This window comes from Rhincodon typus, chromosome 18, assembly GCF_021869965.1.
Source record: "Rhincodon typus isolate 14 chromosome 18, sRhiTyp1.1, whole genome shotgun sequence".
NCBI classification, from domain to species: Eukaryota; Metazoa; Chordata; class Chondrichthyes; order Orectolobiformes; family Rhincodontidae; genus Rhincodon; species Rhincodon typus.
This window is the reverse complement of record NC_063349.1, coordinates 25,101,128-25,124,587: the sequence shown is the minus strand read 5'-3', so window position 1 is coordinate 25,124,587 and position 23,460 is coordinate 25,101,128. Positions and strand designations below refer to the sequence as shown.

At 39.3% G+C, this 23,460-nt stretch overlaps 1 protein-coding gene across 1 annotated transcript in view; it reads right to left on the bottom strand.

Moving 5' to 3' along the window:
* Positions 1-350: 350 nt before the first annotated feature.
* Positions 351-23,460, bottom strand: part of mtpn (myotrophin) — a 48,737-nt gene continuing 25,627 nt past the window's right edge. Inside the window, exons 2-4 of the mRNA XM_020512960.2 lie at positions 16,754-16,867; positions 15,310-15,393; positions 351-1,122 (exon numbers count right to left, since the gene is read on the bottom strand). Coding sequence (XP_020368549.1) covers positions 1,036-1,122; positions 15,310-15,393; positions 16,754-16,867 — 285 coding nt within the window. The 3' untranslated portion in view covers positions 351-1,035. The remainder of the gene's footprint in view (positions 1,123-15,309; positions 15,394-16,753; positions 16,868-23,460) is intronic.

The window sequence follows — 23,460 nt, the reverse complement described above, 5'->3', positions numbered from 1 at the left end:
CTTCACTAGGTATGATGTGCATTGCCAATTGCAAAGTTGTGAAAGGCTAAGAGTTTGGTCTAACAAATCTGTTTGGCCAAATTTCACATTTCTCCTTCTGTGCACTCTGGCAGTTTTGTTTAATTCAGGAACAATAACGCAAAAAAATTAACAAAATCAGAAAATTCCATCTACTGAGATTACTTGACAATTTGAAAATGACTAGATGCACAATTCTTAATTGCTGTTGGCTCCATTGACTTGGCTGGATACACTGCATCACTGAGGCAAGTTTAAATGCATGGATAAGATTCCAAAGTTTTATAATTCATGCACTAACAAAGCTTACAAAATAATGGAAACAAGGCAGATTACACACATCTTTATTTTATTAAAACAGATTTCTTAAGTCACTGATTATGCAACAGGAGTAGTGATAGTTCACTCAATAATCCAATTGTTATCATCACGATCATCCTTAGCATTGAAATTTTTATTAAAACTTTCACAAATCATTATGGTTTACAATGATAATCAATACCCAAAAAAGTCAAAAAGGGAAACAAAACATTTAGAAGATGTCTTCAAATCAGTGAGGCACTGCGACTGCCAAAATCTTCAAATTTCAGAACTGATCTGTTATGTTTAGAGTATTATGTGAGGGTAATACAATAAACTTTTGCTGGAAAACTTTTCAATACAATCATTTAAAAGAACATCTGCTTCACTCTGTCCACAACGTAGGAAAACATGTTCGAGTAAAAGTGACTCAGTAAGATGGACATGTGTAGAATAATTATGATATGAACTGCCTTCAATAATTGCAGCAATTTATTTTTGTGTTGAACTATCCTAGAGAGATGTAGAGTCAGTCCATTGTACGCTGTGCAAGAGCTTGATATTTACGTTAACCAAGATGTAACTGTACAAAAACACGCTACAAACTGGTCTGTTTAGTCAGAATTAAAAGATGCACTCCAAAGCAGAAAGAATTGGGAAGAAAAAAAAAAGAAATGAGATGGTGCAGTGCAAGGCCACAGCAAAGCACGACAACCGTCACTTGAGAAGTTCTCTCATTTCAGGGCTTTCAGCAACTTCCAAATAGCTCATTCCATCAGGGCACTTCCCTGTTTTATTTGCACCCTGTGGGTTGGAAAGAGACACAATTAGAAACCAACTGGAGATAGATGATGTTCACTTAAATAAGACCCAAATATTGGCTCCTGTTCAAATAAAAAGTGAATAGAACCATCATTTGAAAATGACACCCATGGGGAATAAAGCAATGACAGTCTTTAAAATAAATGTGTTTGCTGATCTAGTAGCAGCAAGCTTTCAGATTATTAAACCCATCTTTGCCATTGTGCGGTTGCCCTCAGGAAGGCTTGTTGGTTTGTTCAAGTAGAATAATCACTGATCAGTTTAAGGTTCAGCCAATAAAACCTTTAATGATAAAACTAATTTTAAAACAAATTGTTTAACAGTTGGATCATTTGAGCATTTCCATGCAGACCACTGAAATTTCTCACTTGTTGCTAAGCATCAAAGCTACAATCAGGTACTGAAATTTGGATACTGTGGCCTCTACTACAATGGAAAAACTGATAACATGATCACTGGCAAATGAGATTATGGATCTCATATGATCAGCTCAATTCTTTTCCAAAAATCCTCATTCATTATAATTCTAGTTCCTGAATCTTTGACATTTCACCACTGCATATTATATATTAAATAATTCAAGCTTTAATATAGTTGTATCTCAGTTTTCTTTGCTGTTTTGACAATCTGTACCTGGGTATCATTAATGCTTTGGTGTTTTTTTTAAACTGGTCTCTGATCTGTGCAAACATTTCAAGTTTTCATCATTATGCTTTATCAAAACACTCCTGGTGACTTCATGGATGCAAATACAATGAGCATCAGACATGAAATATATTGGTACAAAACTAAAGGAGAATCACCTCCAGGGGAGGTGATGGCCTTGTGGTATTATCGCTGGACTGTTAATCCAGAAACCCAGATGATGTTCCAGTGAGATAACAAGGTGTAGAGCTGGATGAACACAGCAGGCCAAGCAGCATCAGAGGAGCAGGAAGGCTGACGTTTCGGGCCTAGACCCTTCTTCAGAAAAAAATCTCTGAAATAATCTTCCAGTGACCTGGGTTCAAATCCTGCCATGGCAGGTGGAATTTGAATTCAATAAATATCTGGAATTAAAAGGGTCTAATGACGACCACGAATCTGTTGTTGATTGTTGGAAAAACCCATCTGGCTCACTAATGCCCTTTGGGGAAGCAAATGGTCATCCTTACCTGATCTGGCCTACGTGACTCCAGACCCATAGCAATGTGGTGGACTCAACTGCCTTCTGGGCAATTAGGGATGGGCAATAAATACTGCCTAGCCAGCAACATATTCATTCCATGAAGGAAATTTTTAGGCAATTTTCCTATAGTATATTGGAGGTGATAATACACTAAGCTAGTGTAACTAGAGTAATGCATCTGTGCCAGGAATGTTTGCATGCATGCGCGTTTGGGGCAGGTTGTGGATTACTCAGTAGCAACTTCAATTTCTTTCGGTAATTCCTCCAAGACTGCTACACCAAGGATTCCACAGGGTCTGTATGTATAACTTCCATGTGCACAAACAACTGCCTGCCATTGGAAATCTTGCACCATATGCAAACAGAAGTTAGACTCTGGCTAGGACATTTTTAAAATATGTACATAAAATGCTTGGTCCAAGGTACATGTTGAGAGAATAAAGCCACAAAACACCAAAGTTTTAAAAACAAAAAACCTTTACGAAATCAGAACAGTAAGACAAATCTTCTCAATTTGGATTCTAGATTCTAACATCCAGAATTAGCCCAAGATAAATTCAGGTAACTGCCAGTGAACAGCTCACAGCTCAAATAGCAAATGCAGTCATCGCAGATCTCATGGATTTCTTAGAAACCCTCCAGATATTGAGATTCGGTGACCCAGTGTCACTAGAACATAAAGGGATTCCAATTGTTCACTTTTGATGATCTGACCTTAAAATTCCTTGCAAAGCCTCCCAGTCATGGGCTGCCTCAACTGTTACTCATTCTGGTGGTTCACCTTCCTTTCCTCAGACTATGCTCCTCTGGATTCTGAAAACTGAACTCCAGCACTTAGACATAGGCACAACTCTAGCATTATACAAATAGAGAACTCCACCAAGCTAGTCATGCCTGTTTCTTCTTGTAGACATTCCACAAATACCTTTTCATGGCACCTGCTACCAACCTGATTGACTGGGCCAATCTGCATATTGAAGTCCCCCATGATGACTAATAGTGTCTTTCATACGTGCTTTTTTCTATCTCAATGTATTTTCTTCCCATACCCTGACTACTGTTAGTAGGCCTGTACACAACACCTATCAGGGTGTTTTCTTTTCCCCCTACTCTGCCCACATTTTACACCTTCTAATCCTATATAATTTCTTTCTAAAGAAGGAAACCTTGCCCCCTCGAGAGGTGACAAGAATGATCCCAAAGGATGAAGAGCTTGTCACGAGAAATGGTCGAGGATTTTGGGTCTGTACTTGGGAGTTTACAAAGACTAGGTGGGGGCAGGGATCCAATTGGAACATACGGAATACCTAGAGGCCTGGATAGAGTGAACATTGAAGTGTTTCAACTGGTAGGAAGGACTAGGACTTGCGGGCACAGCCTCACAGCGAAGGCAATGTTTTAGAAATGAGATGAGGAGGAATTTCTTTAGCTAGGGGGTACTTAATTATCAAAGTCATTGCTGCAGAGGGCTGCGGTGGCCAAGTCACTGAGTGTATTTAAGACATAGGTTCTTGACTGGTAAGCAGACCAAGGGTTACAGGGAGAAGGAAGGAGAATGGTGTTGAGAAATGTATTAGCCATGATTGAACAGCAAGTAGACGCATGGGTTGAATGGCCTAATTCTGATCTTGTAGTCTTGTGCGGCTTGAAGGGGAACTTAGAGATGGTGATGCTCCCATTCACCTGCTGCTCATCCTTCCAGGTGGGATAGGCGGCAAGTTTGGAAGTTCCTGTCAAAGGAGCTTTAGTGAGTTATTGCAGTGCATCTTGTAGGTGCTACACATTTGTCACGTTGCAATGGATTTCAAAAGGAGCACATGTTGAAGTTGTATCTACAGAAGCAAACAAAGTATTCCATCACCCTGCTGACTTAAGCTCTGTAGATACTGGACTGGAACTGATGAGACAAGAGTTGAACTACTCAACACAGCGTTCTGACCTGCTCTCGTAGACCAGCTACATAAATACTGTGGCTACATCAATTTCTAGAGATTGGCAAACCCCAGAATGATAGCGAGGCATTCAGTATTGATAATATCATTAAATACCATGGAGCGACAGTTAGATTCTGTCTTGTTGGAGGAGGCCATTGCCTGACATTAGTGAGGGATGAATATTACTTGCCACTTATTCCATGTCTGATTATCCAGGTCCTCCTACATAAAGATACATGCTGCTTCAGCATTTGAGGGGTGGTGAATATTGTGCAATCTTCAGCCCCACATCTAACATTATGTAAAGAAGCTCCTTGATGAAGCAGCTGAAAGTAGTTGGGTCGAGGACATAACCCTGAAAATCCCCTGGCATGATGTCCTGGGGCTGAAACAAAGGACCGCCAATAACCACGTTCTTTATGCAAGGCATGGTTCCAACCAGTGGTAAGCACTCACCACCCAAATCCTATTGGCTCCACTTTTGCTAAGGGTCCCTGATACCTTGTTTGGAAAATGCTGCCTTGATATGAAGGGAGTCTCTCTTAACTAACTCTAGTGTTAAGCTCTCTTGTCTATGTTCGGACCAAAGCTGTAATGAGGTCAGTAGCGGAATGGCCCTGGTAGAATCTAATAATGTCACTGTGCGAGTTATTCCTTTGCTAGTACCTATAAATAACATTGCAAGTGATCTCTATCACCGTGCTGAGTTGAGAGTAGACTGACCAGGCAGTAATGAGCCAGGTTAGATTTGTTCTGCCTTCACTGTGCAGGATATACCTAGGCAACCTTTTTAGGACGGTCAGGTAGATGTCAGTATTGCAGCTACAGTAGAACAGCTAGGGTGTTCAGCTTGTTGAGGTATAAGTCTTCATCTCCATTGCCAGAATGTTGTCAGGTGCACAGCCTTTGCAGCATCCAGTGCCTTCAACTGTTTTATGATATCCTGTGGAGTGAATTAAATTGGCTGATGACGACTATCGATGATGCTGAAGACTTCAGGAGGAGGAGGAAGAAGAAATAGATCACTGTCTTAGCAATTCTGGCTGAAGATGAATTCAAATTCTTCAGCTTTGTCTTTTGTGCTCAAGTGCTGGACATCCCCATCAATGAGGATGGCAGCATTTTATGGAGCCTTCTGCTCATTAGTTAGAGATGTCCACCACCATCTTTATTTGGTGAAAAGAAAAGAAAGATTAGGTGGAGTAAACATTTCCCTCTATGGCTCCCAATCCAGTGGTCATGTTCTTTAGGACTCAGCCAACTTGGTCATGGTGCTATTGAGTTATTCTTGGTGATGGACAATGAAGTTCCACATCCATGTACCATTGTAGAATCCAGTTTAAAATTTATAAAGACAACAACATTTCCCATTAAAGATCACCACTGACAGAAGCATTGGAGTAAAAATGCAAAATATTATCATGGCACACAAAGGACAGTAAACTTTTGATGTTCAATTGTTAATTTTAAATGATATTGTTAATGCACTTGATTAAAATGAAAGCCTAAGGACTATGGGGCAAAGAAAATTATGTGGCGCTTAATCACAGATCAAGCACGAAGAGATTGAAAAGGTAGAATAGGCTTGAAAAGCAAATTGGTTAATTGCTGTTCCTAACATCCCATCTTTGTGGCTTTTCCTAACTAGACAAACATTGCATGACTGTTATGACGCACGTGCATTGATCTTTTCCTAATGCCTCCTCAGTTATTGTGACTTCTGCCTGATCCAGTTGATAATATTTTGTGGTCAGCTGTGGCTCAGTCTGTAGCACTTGTACCTGAGTCACACAGCAAAATATGCATTGTCTATGAAGTGCTTCAAGATGTGTGGTGGTTCTGGAAAGCACCATATAAATACAAGCTATTACATTAATACAAAACAAAATGCTGTAGAAACAGGTCTGGCTACATCTGTGGACAGATAAAAACAATGTTTTAAATTTGGTGTAATTTCTCTTCATAAAAGAGAAGAGGTCAAACTAGCCTCAAAACGTCAACTGTTGTCTCTCCACAGATGCTGCTGGACCTACTGGACCTCCAGTGTTCTGTGGTTATTTCATACTTCCAGTATCTGCAATATTTTACTTTTGTTCAGGCATTTTAAATGCTTGGTTTCTCTTTCTAAACTATCTTGGTTTATTCTACCCACTGCCCCGCAATTGTGGCTCTTCAACATCATCATTAACTTATCAGGCATAACCAGTTCAACCCCATTCCTCTTTGACTATAGTTACTTCATGCAAACAGCAGCTCACCACTTTGAATAATTCAGAACTGGAAGTTTAGAATGAGAGTTAATAAAATTACTCAAATTCAATGAAAACTGAACAATATTACAGTGACTCAAGAAAATAAAACTCCTATTAGAAGCACAGTGAATGGAATGACCTATCTATAGATTATCAAACTCGTTCCATTGGTTGGCTCTGTACGGAACTAGAATGCACAAGAAACTTGTAGCCAGAAAAAAGTTATAACAGGGAACAAAAATAGCAGACAAATTAAATCATATTTCGGTTCCATCTCCACAAATGATGTCCTAAAAAAATGGTAAGGAACACAGGGTCTAATGAAAGGGAGGGACTGAAGGAAAAAAATCAGCATTAAGGAAATGGTTTGAGAAACTTGAAGGGAATAAAGGCTGATAAATCCCATCCAATAATCTACATCCCAGAGTACTTAAGGTAGTGGCCCTAAAAAGAGTGGATGCATTGGTGGTCATCTTTCAAAATTCTATAGACTTGAACAGATCCTATGGATTGAAGGGTAGCAAATGTAATCTCACAATTTAAAAAAAATGGTAAAGAGAAAGCAGGGAATTATAGACCAGTTAGTTTGACGTACGTAGAGTGGAAAATACTAGAATTCATTCTAAAGGTTCAACATCAGAACTTTGGAAAATCGTGACAGGATCAGAGAGTCAGCATGGATTGATAAAGGATGCAATGAGATCTGGGTGTCCTTGTACATCAGCCTCTGAATGTAAACATGCACGTGCAGCAGGCAGTAAATGGTGGAAAATGGTTTGTTGGCCTTTATAGAGGGGATTGAGATACAGAAGCAGGGATTTTTGCTGCAAGTGTACAGAGCCTTGAGGGAGACCATGCTTGGTGTACTGTATGCAGTTTTGATCTCCTTATGAGAGAGTGTACATTCTGGCCATGGAGCATGTACAACAGATTTACCACACTGATCCCTAGACTGGCAGGACTAATGTGAAGACAGACTGGCTCAGGGAAGGACTATATTCATTAGACTTTAGAAGAATGAGTTCAGGGAATCTCAGAAACCTCAAATTTTAACAGGGCTAGACAAGGTAAACACAGCAAGGACGTACGTGATGACTAGGAAGTGCAGAACTATGAATCACAGTTTAAGGATAAGGGGAAGCTATTTAGTTCAGAGAAGAGAAATTTCTCCACCTGGAAAGTGGGAAGCCTGTGGAATTCACTGCCACAGAAAGCAGTTTGAGGCCAAAATCACAATGTTTTCAAGATTATGTTGAATGGTGGAGCAGACGTGAAGGGCCATATGGCCTAATCCTGCTCTTAAGTTTCTATGGAAGTTTTAATAGAAATGAAAACAAGTACTGGAAATATTTAGCTGGTCTGACAGAATCTGTGGAGAAAGAAAGTTAATATTTCAGATTAATGACCTTTCAATTTCTGCTTTGATTTCAGATATACAGCATCTGTAATATTTAACTTAAACAGATTAAAACTAAAAATCTCACTTCTAGTTTTAAACCTATTGGCTTCTGATGAATATCTGTACAAAAACAATAACCACTTACTTTTCACACATGACAGTAGACTTGCTGTACTTCCAGTATTTTCTGTTTTCATTAGTGCTTTATTATGGGCTAGAGACCAATTGGTGGTGCTCTGCCAAAAATAAGTTGACTTGTGGATCAATTTCTGTACAATTACTCAACAGCTCATGAGAATGATATATTTTGATACACAAAGCTGGAAACTGACTCTAGCCTCTAGGTGTAGCTATCGAGTAGTAGATAGTCAGTCAATCTTAGACCTCAAAAATAAGGGTTGGGAAAGGGAATAGGAGGAAGAAAATCAGTAGGAGTGCTGTTTCTACAGAAAATCCTTGTACACATCAACCAAAGTAGTAAGGAAAAACAATTTAGCTACAGTGCTTGTTTTTAAGAACAAAAACGGATTGCATTAAAATAAGTCGGCAAAGATAATTAATGTAAAATGGATAGAGATGCAAAAAAGTGCAATACCAAAATGGATCACTCAGGTCTGAGATGAGGAAGTTAAATCGGGGTGACTCATTCCAGAATGTCACTATCAAGCCTCAAACGCAGGGACTAAATCGCTCTGTACATGAATCAGGCCAGTATGAAGACCAAATCAGTGAGGTCGATACTAAATCAAAGGTGAAGCTTTACTTGCATTTAAATTGATTCACTTTCTCATTATATACATATCCAACCTTTACCTTCCAATAGTTGGAAAAATCAGGAATAAAATATAATAATCCAGAGTTTAGTACATTCCCTTAAGTCCTCTATGACAAAAAAAAAGCGATTTACCAGTTAAGAACCTGGTCCTTAAATCAACAGTGAATTCAAATAAAATACCAAACATTCAAAAGGTAATTGAATCAATGTTTTGGATGAATTGGTTACAGACAATAATGCAGTAAGCTTTCCAAAAGCCTGATACACTTGAACAGCCACAAGCCAGTTTAGCCCCAGCAATAACTGAAAATAAGCAGATCAATAACCTGCTGCCCTAATGTCATCAGAAATGGCATGTAATGCAGGAGTGACAGCTGCCAGATGGTCAACATACTCCACTTTTAGACAGACACTGATAAATTAAGATCGAGGTTGCTGACTAGAGAGGGAATAATAGTTATCACAAGAAAACAACTTTGCCAATATATTGAGTGTGTTTCCATCTAGCTGTTACTGCCATAAGCACTTCAGAATATCGATCACAATATCTAGTTTCTTGCACATACATTAAAAAAGCTTGCATTCATATTGAACTTCAAGTTCACGGTCTTAAAACAGTGTAGTCCAAGTTGTAACTCAGACAGGGCAGTCAATATAAACAAAAATCTCTTAAGAATCTAACTACTTCATTTTGATGTTCAACGGCATAATTGTCACAGAGACCCTTATCCTGGGGGTTACCACTGATTGAAAACTGAACTGGACCAGTCACAAACACTGAGGCAGAGCCATTCAGAAGCTAGAACCTCTGCAGCAAGTAAATGACTCCCCAAAAGCTGTCCACTACCTACAAGACATAAGTCAACAGTGTGATGGCATACTCTCCTTTTATCAGGATGATTAGAGACCCAGGATGCAATCCAGAATGAAGCAGCCCTTTTGGCTGACATTTCAAACACCACCTTCAAGATTCACACTCTCCACAACCAATGCACAAGTGTGAGAAGGGTGTAATCAACACTACTCCTTCCATAGCACCTTCCAAACACAACCTCTTAGAGGGATAAGGGCAACGTATACCTGGGAGAATCACCACCTGCTAGTATCCTTCCAAGTCAGATACCATTCGGACTTGGAAATATATAAACAAACATTCATTCACTGTTGCTTGGTTCAAATTTTGGAGCTCCCTTCTTAACACCACAATGGGTGTATCTATCCATCACAGACTGCAGCAGCTGAAAGGAGCTCATCACTTCAGGACAATTAAGGAAGGGCAATAAACGCTCGTCTAACCAACACCACCCATGGCCTATTAATAAGTAAAAGGAACACTTACAATGAATGGCTCATACTTACCAGCAGGACACAACATATACTTCCTTTCCTCCTATATCCAGGCTATTCCATTTCACAACCTACCTCCAAAAATTGCAATACTACTTGTATCGTAAATTCAAGCAAACATCAGCAGCAGTACCAAACAAAAACTTTACATACTGCTTTTTTTGCTCAGTGATTGCAATTTATGCTTTTAGAAAAATAAACAATGTCATCAATTAAGTGCAATGAGGAAGGGTTCCAGGAACTGAAGAGAAGAGACAGAGTTTGGTGCCTCTATACACAGTCTACTCTCACCAAAACATCACCCACAGCTTTATTGATGTCGAGCTATTTAGATTTTAAATTTTTTTAAAATTTAAAAACAGGATGCTGGGAAAAAGATTTACGAGGATGTTGCTGGGAATGGAGGGTTTGAACATGAGGAGAGGCTGAGACTTTTTCACTGGACCGTAGGAGATTGAGGGTTGACTTTAGAGGTTTAAGAGATCATGGGGGTATAGATAGGGTGAGGTGGCAGGTATCCTTCCCCTAGGGTGGGGGATTTCAAGACTAAGGGGCATATTTTGAAGATGAGAGGAGAAAGATTTAAAGGTAAAGATATGAGGGGCAACTTTTTAAAAACAGTGGTTCATGTGTGGAATGAACTGCCAGAGGAAGTGGTGGACGTGGGTATGGTTACACATGTTTAGAAGACATTTGGCTAAGTACACGAATAAGAGATGTTCAGAGGGATACAAGCCAAACACTGGCAGGTGGGACTAGTTTAGTTTGGGATTATGGTCAGTGTGGACTTTTTGGACCAAAGAGTCTGTTTTCATGCTGTACAACTCTATGACTATGACTCCATGAAGCCCAATGTGGTTCAGAAGAGGTGGAAGGTAAATGTTTCACCATGTGGATGTGTGGTAGGAGACCAATTTATAACGAGGCTAGTAAACGTTACAGTCGAGTGTTTGCAGGTGAGAATTCCTTCCATGAATAAGGATTGATGCACAAATACACTATTTGGTGTGCATATAAAAATATTATTGATGTTGGGGGGGGGGGGGGATGGGAGAGAAAGGAAGGGGGAAGAGGAGAGAGAAAAGTGAAATGCACTAATTAGATGATTTGATTTTAGCTACATTTATACAAGTAATAATCCCAAAAACATTCAGAAGCAAGGCAATTTATCACAGAATAGCAATGCATATGGCTGTCTGCAAACAGCCTAAAAAGTCAGTTTCTTCTTTCTTTGTTAGACTGCTAACAAATGTACAAATATTCTATAGAAAGTGCAGAAAGGATTAGGGACTGAAGAAAGAAAACATCCTGAAGCTCACTGGTGCAATGTTGGCTACTTACAATTCTGAGTCACCCAATTTGCTTCAGGATGTACATATTCCCAACAGTACTTTTAGAGCAAACCTATTACTGTAAAATTGCAATTTAAACTACAAAAGCAATCCTTAACCTCCTGAATAAACAAGGAGATTATATTTTCCTCTTTTAGACACGGTCCAATAATCAGAACTTTTCAGAGGGGTACATAAGTGGGGAATATGAAATGAATTGATGGTTTGGATTTAAAATTCAAATACTCCTCAGTATGGTATCTTGGCCCAAACAAGATTTTCCCATTGAAAACAAAAGGATTTTATTCCAAATGAGAAATCTTTGCAGAATAAAGAAATTAAAATAACTTCTAACATATTCTCAATAACATACAATATATCTTATTTGTAAACAGTATTTTTGTATTGTCGTTATCTGGCAGAAGCCATTCAAACGGCAGCAAGAGGATTCTGGTTCAAATCTTCCAGAACCCTACAGCAGCAGAATAACTAATAAGACATGTGGATATTGGAAAGCAGAGACAGCCGTGCAAAATAAACACGGTAGCAATAGAGTGTCAGAAGAACATGCACTTTGGCAGCTGGGATTAAACAATTGAGAAGACTGTACATAGCAATTAGGATTGACTGTACAGGGCAGTCCCTCAGAATTAAGTAACACACTGGAATAGTCTGGAAAGGATTCATAAGTATTATTGTAGCTATGTGGACAGAATATTGAAAATTGAAATAGAAATAGAAAGGTCATAGCACAGGTGGCGGTCAACCAGTATGGTCGGTGACTTTAGGCACATCTTGGGAGGCCAAACTAACATGGCATTTGTTTTTGTGCTATTGATCTAACCAGGCTATGCTGGTGTGTGTGAGCACCACCCTAGTGTCCTCCCATTCTATCTACCTCATTTTAGTCTCCTAGTATACCTTTGCAGTTTTTTTTCCAATTCATGGACACATCTGGTTTATTTCTGAAAACATTCAACATTTGCCTCAATCACATTCTTTGGTAGCAAGTTTCACATTCTAACCACATTAAGCAAGCAAATTTATCCTCATTTCCCCATTGGAAATATTAGGCGAGTTGTCCCACAAAAACATTTTCTCCACATCTCCAGGCCAACACAGTCATAATTTTAAAAAGGACCTCTATCAGGTCTCCTCCAAATCATTCCTGCGTTTAGGGGAAACAAAGGTGTCCTACCCAATCCTCTGCTGCTCTATCCCTGCAGTTGTTACCATCCATATAAATCCATTTCACCAGTGCACATCCTTCTATAATGTGGAGACCACAACTGTACACAGCACTTTAGAAAATGCAGCTTTAGAGTTCTGTTGAACTTTAATGTCATCTCACTACCTTTAAAACACAATACTCCTAGAAATAAATATTGTGCCTTGTTTGAATTTTGCATTGTCTTTGACCGGTGCTGTTCTGAATGAAATATTCATCAGAAGGTACTGATGCTCATCTACCCTGCTATTTTCATAAGATAATAAATAGTAGACTTGCTCTGCCATTCAATAACACCATAACTGATTTGCTTATAGCCTTAACTCCACTTTTGAGAGATAGGATCTGGGTTTTATTGGCTGGGCCAGCATTTATTGCCAATCCCTAGTTGCCCTCGAGAAGGTAGTGGCGATATGCCTTTTAGAACTGTAGTCCACATGCTCTCAGGGAGGGAATTCCAGGGTTGACCCAGCAACAGTGAAGGAATGACAATATTTCCAAGTCAGAATGAGGAATGGCTTAGACAGGAACTTGCAGGTGGTATCTGCTGCCCTTGTCCTTCTGAAAGGCATTGTCTAAGGATCCTTGGTGATGTGTATTTCAATGTTTCCTTCCAGTGCAGCACCTCACATTTACCCAAATCAAAGTTAATTTGTCATTTAACTGCTCATATTTTCTAATATCTTACTGTGTTGCATGCTCCCTCATGTTAGACTTAGCCTATAAATTAGTAATTTTCATAGATATTGAGAGAGAAAAACTTGTTCCCAGATCAAATGCATTGGTCTCAATTTTGTAATTGCAACAATTGCTGAAGTAGCAATATTTGCCATCACTATAACCAGCACCTACACAAACAGTTAAATAAGGAAATCCACATAGATGAAATTAAGATAAAATAGAATAAAACAAAATATTTACAGACACACAAATTTAAAGATTTTGAAAAAGTCAACTACAACGCCATTATTCCTATATAGTACACAAGCACCAGTGAGAATTCCCTTCTCTCTAACTAGGTTTGACTTATTCTATGGCTTTAATTATCTGGTCTTCAGAATGATTACCTCTTCCTTTAACAATCATACAGAGCTTAGACTTTCTTAATTCCAAATAAAGCCTTCACTGTTTTAACCAAACACTTCTGATATCGAAGTTTCAGTTAACTCTTTACAGCAAAGTAATCCATCCCCTTTCCTCAGGAGCAACGGTTTTATACATCCAGTTTCAGCCAAAACTTATTCAAATCTGCTAAACTGAAACCCAAAAGCTCTCCAAGTTATGGATGTTCCCTCCAAATGAGGATCAATCCACAATCTTGTAAGTTCCAGTGCACCACACTTCACTGTGCTGGTAAAATTATCCCAATGTAAACAAACTACCATTAGCTGACAATAACTCTTATACTATAATAAAAATACACCATTTCTATAGACAAGTTACTCACTGAAATTCTTCACACACACCAAAACCCCCATACCACTAGTGATCCAAATTTTAAAAAATTTATATTTAAATATAAATTAGAAACCAAACCCCTTACATAACAACATGCTGCAAATGTTTTCAGCTAGATAAAAGATGGGAATAAACAGAAATATAGCATCTAATGGGACTGAAGTTGTAGATTTATTTTTAAAATTCTGAAAATTCCCAAAATATTTTGGTTTAAAATGAGAAGATTCTCATACATGCTTCACATTCAGACAAGCATTGTCAGAGTGCTTAGTGTTTCTTGCACAAAGGACATGCAGCTTGTGATCAGTGGTTATACAGAGAAAATTCTATGAGTTCACCATTAGACCACAACTTGCGCCCTTTATCAGTTGATCACCTATTTTCACTTTGTGTACCATGTGTAAGAAAGTGACCAGTTGACTTGTTGCTTTATAGTTATAGTGAGGACGTTTGTGAATGATTTCAGGACGTCATTTAAAGCTCTGGTTCCCTTGTGGAATGCACTCTGATAACTGGATCCACTACATTTGTAATATCTGCCATAATTATTTATGTTGGATATGCAGGCATTTCTGCTATAACGTGTTTCGTTAATGCAAATTGGCTGTAACACAAATGATGAATAGTGGATGCTGTTTGGATAATGCGAACATTCTGCTGTACAAGTAAAGGTGATTTCCCTACAATGTGATTTTCTATCGCACGATTTTCTATAGTGCAAGGTCACACAAGAACACAACTATCGCATTATAGGAGAAATAACTATGGCCAAGCTGTGCTGGCAAATCTTTCACTGTCATAGCAACACTTTTGGATTTTAGGTACCACCTCAATAAAAGTTACTTAAAGCAACTCGCTGATATTTTAATTTACCCTCCCATGTCTTCAACAGGAGGAAACACCAACCACATGATGCAATTGCAGTTATTCATGAAATAGCTTGGCAATGGAGTCACAGCAACCTTCTCTCCAGTTATAATGGATAATATACACGCATCGGACACCTTATAAAAGGAGAGTTAGAACAGTGAATGATTTGGGGAAAACTATTCCATCAACTTGACCTGGAAATATATCTTAAGTGATAGGCTAGTTAGCTACAGTAACCTCCAAAAGGATGTGAGCAAATCTCGAACTGAAAATGCCAGTACCACCAGATCAGTTTCTGCACACAGATCATACCTCCTGACCCTTTTGTATTTCTAAAAAGGAGATTAGGGGTGCAATCTCATTTCCCTAGTACTCAGATTATCAAGAGATCAATATTCTGAACCTACCTTGGATACCAGCAATTTCACACAGTCTACATGTCCCTCGTAGATTGCCGACAGAAGTGCCGTGTAACCGTGTTTATCTGGAGCCTGTAGATCAGAGAAATGGGAGGGATAAGAAATTATTGGCAAAAATTGATATCTAGTTAGTGCCAACGTAGGCAAAGTTGCCCAAGACTGCATAAATCTAAAGCTGTCTCTTTTGTTTGGTTCTTGAAATGATGTTCTCAGATTGATGTCCACTGGGGATCCATAGAACTCTCCAACATAAGATGTGGAAGATTTGTTATTTACTTGGTATTTTGGTGGGGTGGGAGGACAAAGAAGAGTTGCCTACTCAGTTCTTGCTACTATTAGTCATAAGGTAACTTTTTGTTCAAAATTAGAGTCAAATACATTCTTATGCTTTAAATTTAAATTAGAAGAGCAATAAAATTAGGCAAACATAAAATTGGCAATTTAAAATGTTTAAATTGGTGTTCAAGTGAGTAACAGTTATAAAAGTTAACAGGACAAAACGAGTGATTTATCCATTTTCCTTATCCTTCAATTCCTTGTGTCCAAATATCACTTGATTGTAGTCTTGAAAATATTTAAACAACTGAGCATCCATAGTCAGAGTGAAAAAGTCTGAAGATACATTGACCTCAAAAACAAAAACTTTTCGTCAGTGTTATGATCCGAGTATTGAATCATCCAGGTGACAAGGGATAAGTCAGATCTCAAGGTGAAACCTGACCGACCACAACTTATATTTTTCTTCATTTATCATGGAAGTCAGTCACTGAACATAGTCACAAGATGTTGCCAATGAGGTAATCTACACAAAATAAAACTAATCTCAACATAAACAAACTACTGGGATAATCTCATTACAAATAAAAGATTCATCCTTTTTACCCCAACAATACCCTGTGAAATGGCCTAGCAAGTTGTTCAGTTCAAGTGCATTTGGGGATGGACAACAATGCTGGCCCAACCTGTGACACCCACTTGCACCAACAAAACAAGAAAAGATGCTGTAGCAATCAAAGTTGTCCAGGTAAAAACAGCAATTGGAAATTTAAACTTTCTTGAAGTATTAGCGGATCCAGTCAACTCCCCAAAAGCAGAATACCTTTGCCTACGCTGCTTACTAACATACCTGAGCTTTATTTTACCATATCCAGTGTGGTTAAAAAGAGGTAGTCAAGGCTGTAGAATCCAACTATCCATATTACTTGTATGTAAAGCATTTAAAATTACCTAAATATTTTCAGAAAATCAGATTTAAATTAGAGAATGATTTCTAATGATGTGAAATCCAAAGATCATTAGAAAACCAAACATTTAGAAGCATAATCCATAGATACCCAAAGAACAGCAACGGGAGAAATGCTTAACTAAGGGTGGTGGGACCAACATTTATCCTACACCTTCCAAAATTCTGACAGATTTATATCTTTCTTACATTAATCTCAGCTCCCATGTAAATGAGAAACTCCAGAACCTCAAGCTGACCACAATCAGCTGCAAAGTGAATGGCCTTCCGACCAGCTACTTCTAATTTGGTCACATCGACACCCTGAAGATGAAAACAAAACATTATTAATACAAATAGAAACAAAGCGTGCAGAATTCATGATTACCATTCAACAATACAAGTACTGACAAAAACATGCAAGAAAACAGCTATTATATTTTAGCTTATTAGTGAAATCAAACACTCAAATGCCTCAAAATCCATCAAGTACTAAATGTCCAGGCAGAATTATGACCTCTTGTGACTAAAGATAACAAAGGGCTGATGATCACCTGCTCAACAACCAGCCAGCCATCCTCTATGGATTATGTACCAAACAGCAATCAGATTGTGTTTTTCCCTTTGGAGAATACATAAAGGCAAGGGTTAAAATGGCCAGCCACAGTGCTATCGGAGGGGGCTACTGGGACTGAAGCGGTACTAACCTGGATTCAAGTGCTATCATTGTGAAAATCATATTTGAAGAACTTTTCCCCCAGTTACCCATGTTATAGGTAATGATCCTCTTGCACTCTGGTGCTAAAAAATCAGCCAACTAGCAACCAGGTGAAAAGGAAATCAGAACAACAAGATAATCTCACCCTGAACACCAAATTCAATCACAGTTCTAAGGAGTCAAAACTACAGAATCTCAACTGATCTGCAAATGTAAGAATTATGAAAGTGGCTGTATAGCTACCAATTTCAACGCTGATCAGTGAGCTCCACTGCACTGGCCACAAATGTTCAATGATCTGCTGTTTGAAAATAATTCAGACTGAACTGCAAGTCTTTTTGTAAAAAAAACTCATTTGTCTAGACTCCCGTTACTTCTAATCAGTATGCATGTGCATACTGCATTAGAATTCATTCTTGCATGTGGCAATTAAAGTCATGCTTTGTTATTTCAAGACAAACTGGTAACGGGCTCTTGTTGTGAAGTGGCAGTGTCCCTAGCCCTGGGCCAAGGGGCCCAGGTTCAGGTCCCCCCCGATCCAAAGATTGTATCATAACATTTCTGAACATATTAATTAGAAAATAATAGAAAGCTTGTTTAAATTAGCTCCTTTATAAAGTACAAGAGATGTATCCACAAGGAAAGGGCTCCTTTTCAAATTAACCTCATTACAAACCAAGTAAAGTGGGTGAATAAAGGAAGGCTGAACTAGCTCCCATCACCTGGGAGCTTAACCATTGGCCTGAAACCATAATGAATTGGAGATTGGTCTTAATTTAAGACTGTTAATTGTCACTTTGAAACCATTCTTGTAACAGACAAAAAACTGACGTGAAACAGTTGCATACAACGTCAGTGTGTTTTAATAAGTGGGACTTGGGGGAAGTTACTTTTATGGACTTAAATGTTCTGTCCTACAAACAATTAAGAGATTTAGCAAGACACTTGGAGGATTAGAATTTTGTCCAAAAATCAGAAAGCTTGAAAATTTAAAAACAAAAGCAGCCACCGGTTTACAGGTGGAAACCGAGGACAAGGAAATGGATGCTGTATTCGTACAGAACATTCAAACTGGAAAAGTGGAATTTAAAATTTCAGGAAAAAGAAAGAGAGAAGGAATGAGAAAGATAGAGGGGAAGAGCAGTGAGAGAAACAAAAGTATTTCAAAAAGATCTGGGTACAGAAGTTTGAACTAAAACAATTCACGTAGGAGAAACCTTACTATGTCCCACGAAGACAACACTGATTCAGACTGGAGCTTCGCTCATTTAATTCTTAGGTTTGAAGAGGCAGAAGTTGAAACTTACTTTATTGCTTTCAAGCGAGTGGCACAGCAGTTAAAATGACCTGTTCAATACTGATTCTTATTACTGCAGAACAAGTTTTTGTAGAAAGCATAAAGGGTATCCTCCCTCTTGCTGAGCAAAGTGCCTCTGATTTAAAGGCAGTTGAAAAAAGGAGACCATTTTAAGTGCATACAGTTAGTGCCAGAGGTGTTCCGCCAAAATCCTATATCCTCAAGTAGCATAGAGATGTGAGATTTGAAAGGCATCAGCAGCTTGTTTTTGACTGATGAGTATGAGCATTTAATATGGAAGTCACTTACAAACAGTGATGTAATATTATACACTTTATCTACCCCTTCTAATAAGAAGGTAGCTCAAGGAACAGATGGCCACTCTAGCAGATGATTAAACTGACCAAAAAGCACTGTTCCAGAAGAAACTCAAGTCGTTTCCATCAAACTGGGAGGAGGTACGGAGACTAAATCTCAGAATCATGCAGTTCTGGAGAGGTCCTTTGGTCCATCAAGCTTGCACCAAAAAACTAAATCCACACTAGACCCACTTTCCAACACATAGCCCACAGCCGTGACTGTTATTTTTCAAGTGCTCACCCAAGGATTTTCTAAAAGTTGGAGGTTTCCCACCTTAACTACTCTCCTAAGCAGTGCATTCCAGATTCGAATCACCTTCTGGACGAAAGAAAACTTCACCTCAAATCCCCTCAACCTCCTGCCTTTCATCTCAGAATTATGCCTTTTGGTTTCTGATCCTTTAACTTCTATCCATGATGCTCAGTTTCATTTTTAGCCTTCTCTACTCTAAAGAAAAGGACCCAAGTTTATTCAGCCTTATAAACTAAGCCCCAAGTGATAGGCAAGTGTCCCATAAGGCCTTTTTAACTACCCTTTTAACCTGTCATGCCACCTTCAGGGATCTGTGGACAAGAACTCCAAGATTCTTGTTCTTCCGAGTTTCCTAAATGTCTTACCATTCATCCCCCATCTTGTACTTTAGAAGAAGTAACATCACATCACAAAAGACTTACCATTGTTAAATTCCATCCGCCATGGATCTACCCATTTGATCAATCCATCTATATCCTCCTGTAATCACGGCCTTCTTCACTGTCAACCGCCTAACCAATTTTTGTGTTATCCACAAACTTACTTATCAGCCTCCCATTTTCTTCGATAATGTTCATATACAACACAAACATTAAGGGATTCAGCATTGATTCCTGTGGTACACCAATGGGAGACTGGCCTCCAATTTCTAGTATAACAAAGCCAATCTGGATCCTCTTTGCCAAGCTACTCTGGATCCTCCATGCTTTTACCTTATCAGTTTCCTCTGTCAAAGTTTTGCTGAAATCTATATAAACTACATCAAATTGCACTACCTTTATCTTGAACAGCTGGTCATTTCCTCAAGGAAGTTAATCGAATTTATTAGGCATGGCCTCCCTCTGATAAAGCCATGGTATCCTTGATAAAACTTTGCTTTTCTAGTGGGGATTAATTATTTCAGCATTTTCTCCAATAGTTTCCCGAGCAGTGATGAAACACTCACTAATCTACAAAACCCTAGTTTAGCTTTAACCACCCTTCTTGGAAAGTGGAATCACATTAACTGTCCTCCAGTTCTCTAGCACCTCCCCTGTATTACTCAGAGGAATTAAAAATTTGGGTCAGAGCCCCTGTAATTTCCTGCAGTCTCCCACAGTAACCTGGGATACTACTCTAGACCTCAATGTGTTCACTTTTAAGCCTGCCAAGACCTCCAATCCCTTCTCATTCCTTATGCTAAACTGCTCCAAGTACCACATGGTCCCTCTTCCAAATTCCGTACCTACGTCCTCCTCCTTCAAAAGTAAAATGTGGATGTGAAGTACTCATTTAACAACCTATAAATATCCTTTGGCACCATGCACAGATCAGCCCATTGACCATAAAGGGCCCTACTCTTTCCCTGGTCACCTGCTTCCCATTGATATACTTGAAGAATGTCTTAGGATTCTCCTTAATCTTACCCAGTACTTTTTATCTCCCCTCTTTGCTCTTCTAATTGCATCAAGTTTTCCAACCTGTGTTTCCTACAGACTATTAGGGCCTTTGAATTGTTACAAGCTTCTTTCCTCATTCAGTCCTGAATATTTCTAGACCCCAGGGTTCTCTGAACTAATTCATTAGGGTGAAATGTAGGAACAACATGCTGGGATTGTACTCTTGCCAATTCCAATTTAAACCCTCCTCCCTCCATTGTTGGGCTCTCTCTATTTTAATAAAATCTGCCTTCCCCAATCCAAAACCCGTTTCGGTAGACCATCCTTCTTTTCCATAACAAACCTAAACTGTATAGCATGGAGGTCACTACCACTAAAATACTCTCCTACTGCCATCTCTAACAACTGCCCAGCTTCATTCCTCAAAATTAGGTCCACTGCTACACCATCCCTTGTTGGACCTCCTACATGTTGATATAAAAAGCTCTCCTGGATACATTAAGAACCACCCTCTAAATCCTTCAGGCTATGACAATCCCAACTAGTTGGGGAAGTTGAAATCCCCAAATATAATTTCACTTTTGTTTTTACACATCTGTGAAACATTCAAATATCTGCACTTCTCTTGCCTGTTGACTATTTGGCGTCTATAAAACACGCCCAGCAGTGCGACTACTTCCTTTTTATTCCTACACTCTAACCACAAAAGCTTCAAATTGAAGATCTTTCCAAGATATTGTCCCTCCTTATTGCAAAAATCTGACTCCTTAAGTAATCATGTGACACAGAGGGAGGTGATGGCCCAACTGTATTATCGCTAGACTATTAATCCAGAGATCCAGATGTTGTTCTGGGGACCTGAATTCTAATGCAGCCATGGTGGACAGAATTTGAATTTAAAAGATTTGGAATTTGCAGTCCAATAACGACAGTGAAACCATTGTTGGAAAAACCCATCCGATTCACCGATGTCTTAGAGGGAGGAAAAACTGCCATCCTTACCTGAAGCGGCATACATGTGACTCCAGACCCACAGCAATGTGGTTGATTTTAACCTCCCTCTGGGCAACTACAGATGGGCAATAAATACTGGCATAACCAGTAACACCCACATTCCATGAAGGAAAAAAAAACTCCTTTTACACCATCCCTTGTCCTGTCTGAAGATTTACATCCCAGGAGTGTTAAGTTGTCAGCCCTGCTCCTCCCTCAAACACGTCACCATGATGGCAACATCACATCCTCTCACGGAGGTGGTGATGGCCTAGTGGTATTAAATCGCTGGACTGTCAATCCAGAGACCCAGATAATGTTCTGGGGACTGGGTTCAAATCCCACCACAGCAGATGGTGGAATTTGAATTCAATAAATATCTGGAATTAAGAATCTAATGATGACTGTGAATCCATTGTTGGAAAAACCCATCTGGTTCACTCGTGTACTTTAGGGGAAGGAAACTACCATCCTTCCTGGTCTGGCCTACATGTGACTACAAACCTACAGCAACGTGGTTGACTCTGAACTGCCCTCTGGGCAATGAATGCTGCTAGGTCAGCGACACCCTCATTCCATGAATGAATAAAAAAATTCCACATGTCAATCCATGCCCTTTAATGTATCTAAGGTTCTTGAGTAGATTTGCATCTGTTTTACCCATGACAGTTCATGTTAGGAGCCATCAGCCTCACCACATTCCCTTGAAACTCAGCATGAATTCCTGCCTTGGTTCCTTTAAAGTTTGTTGCACCCATATGGCTAACATGGTGTCCCCTCCACTTGCTGAACTAGTCTAAATTCCTACCAACTGCACTAGCAAACCAACTGTAAAAGGATGCTGATCCCATTCTGTTTTAACCTGCATGGGTCTCACCTTCCCCAGAAACTGGCCCAGTGATTTAGTAATCTAAAACATTCCTGCACCAACTCAGGCAACAGATTCATCTGCTCTATTTTCCTATTTCTGCACTTGTTAGCACTTAGCAGAGTGTAATCCAGAGATTACAAATGAGGTCTACTGTTTAGCTACCTAAACTTTTGATTTAAGTCCTCATCCTTCATTTGACCTATAATGATGGTACCCATATGTATCACAACCTCTCATCACCTTCCCCTTCAGGATACCTTGCAGCTGTACAGTGACATCTGACCCTCGCATGAGGGAGGCTGCGTATTATCCTGGAGTCACATCTGCAGAAAAAAACCTGTCTGTTCCTTTAACTAATGAGCCACCTATCACTAACACTCCAGCTCCTTATCCTCCTTGCCTGTACAATTCAGGCCAATTGTGGTGCCAGAAGATTGGCTCGGACTGCATTCCCTTGAGGAACCAGCACCGTCATTAGCTTCCAAAACAGAAAACCAATGAGTGAACGAAAGCCTGCACTACCTGCCCAGTGGTCATCCAGTCCCTTCTTATGCAGTGTAACCACATCTCAAAAGTACTATCAGCTTTGCGCACATGCCACGCTGTCTCCAGCCACTACTCAAGCTCTGAAACATGGATGTCAAGTTTCTGCAGTCGGGAGCAATTCCCACAAGACTGGTCATCTAATATGTAGGTAGGTCGATGATTTCCCACAAAAGTTTATACATTCCAGCCAGCTGACCTCACCTACCATGACAAACTTTAGCTTACTTCATCTTACTTGTTAATTTTTCTCATTAATTAACCTTAAAGATATACCTTAGGAGTCTCCCTCTCTTATTCTGACTTAACTATCCTTGGCACGTCTCAGTTAACTCCTTAATAATCCTCCAGGTCTGAGCTTGGTCTATTCCTGCCCCACTGACCTGTGAAAAGTTGGAAAACAAGACAGCAGAAAAGAAAAACCACTCTTCCCCCACTCCACTCACTATGGGTTGCACTGTGATAGAAAACTAAACATTCATGTTTGGGGGGGGGGGGGGGGGG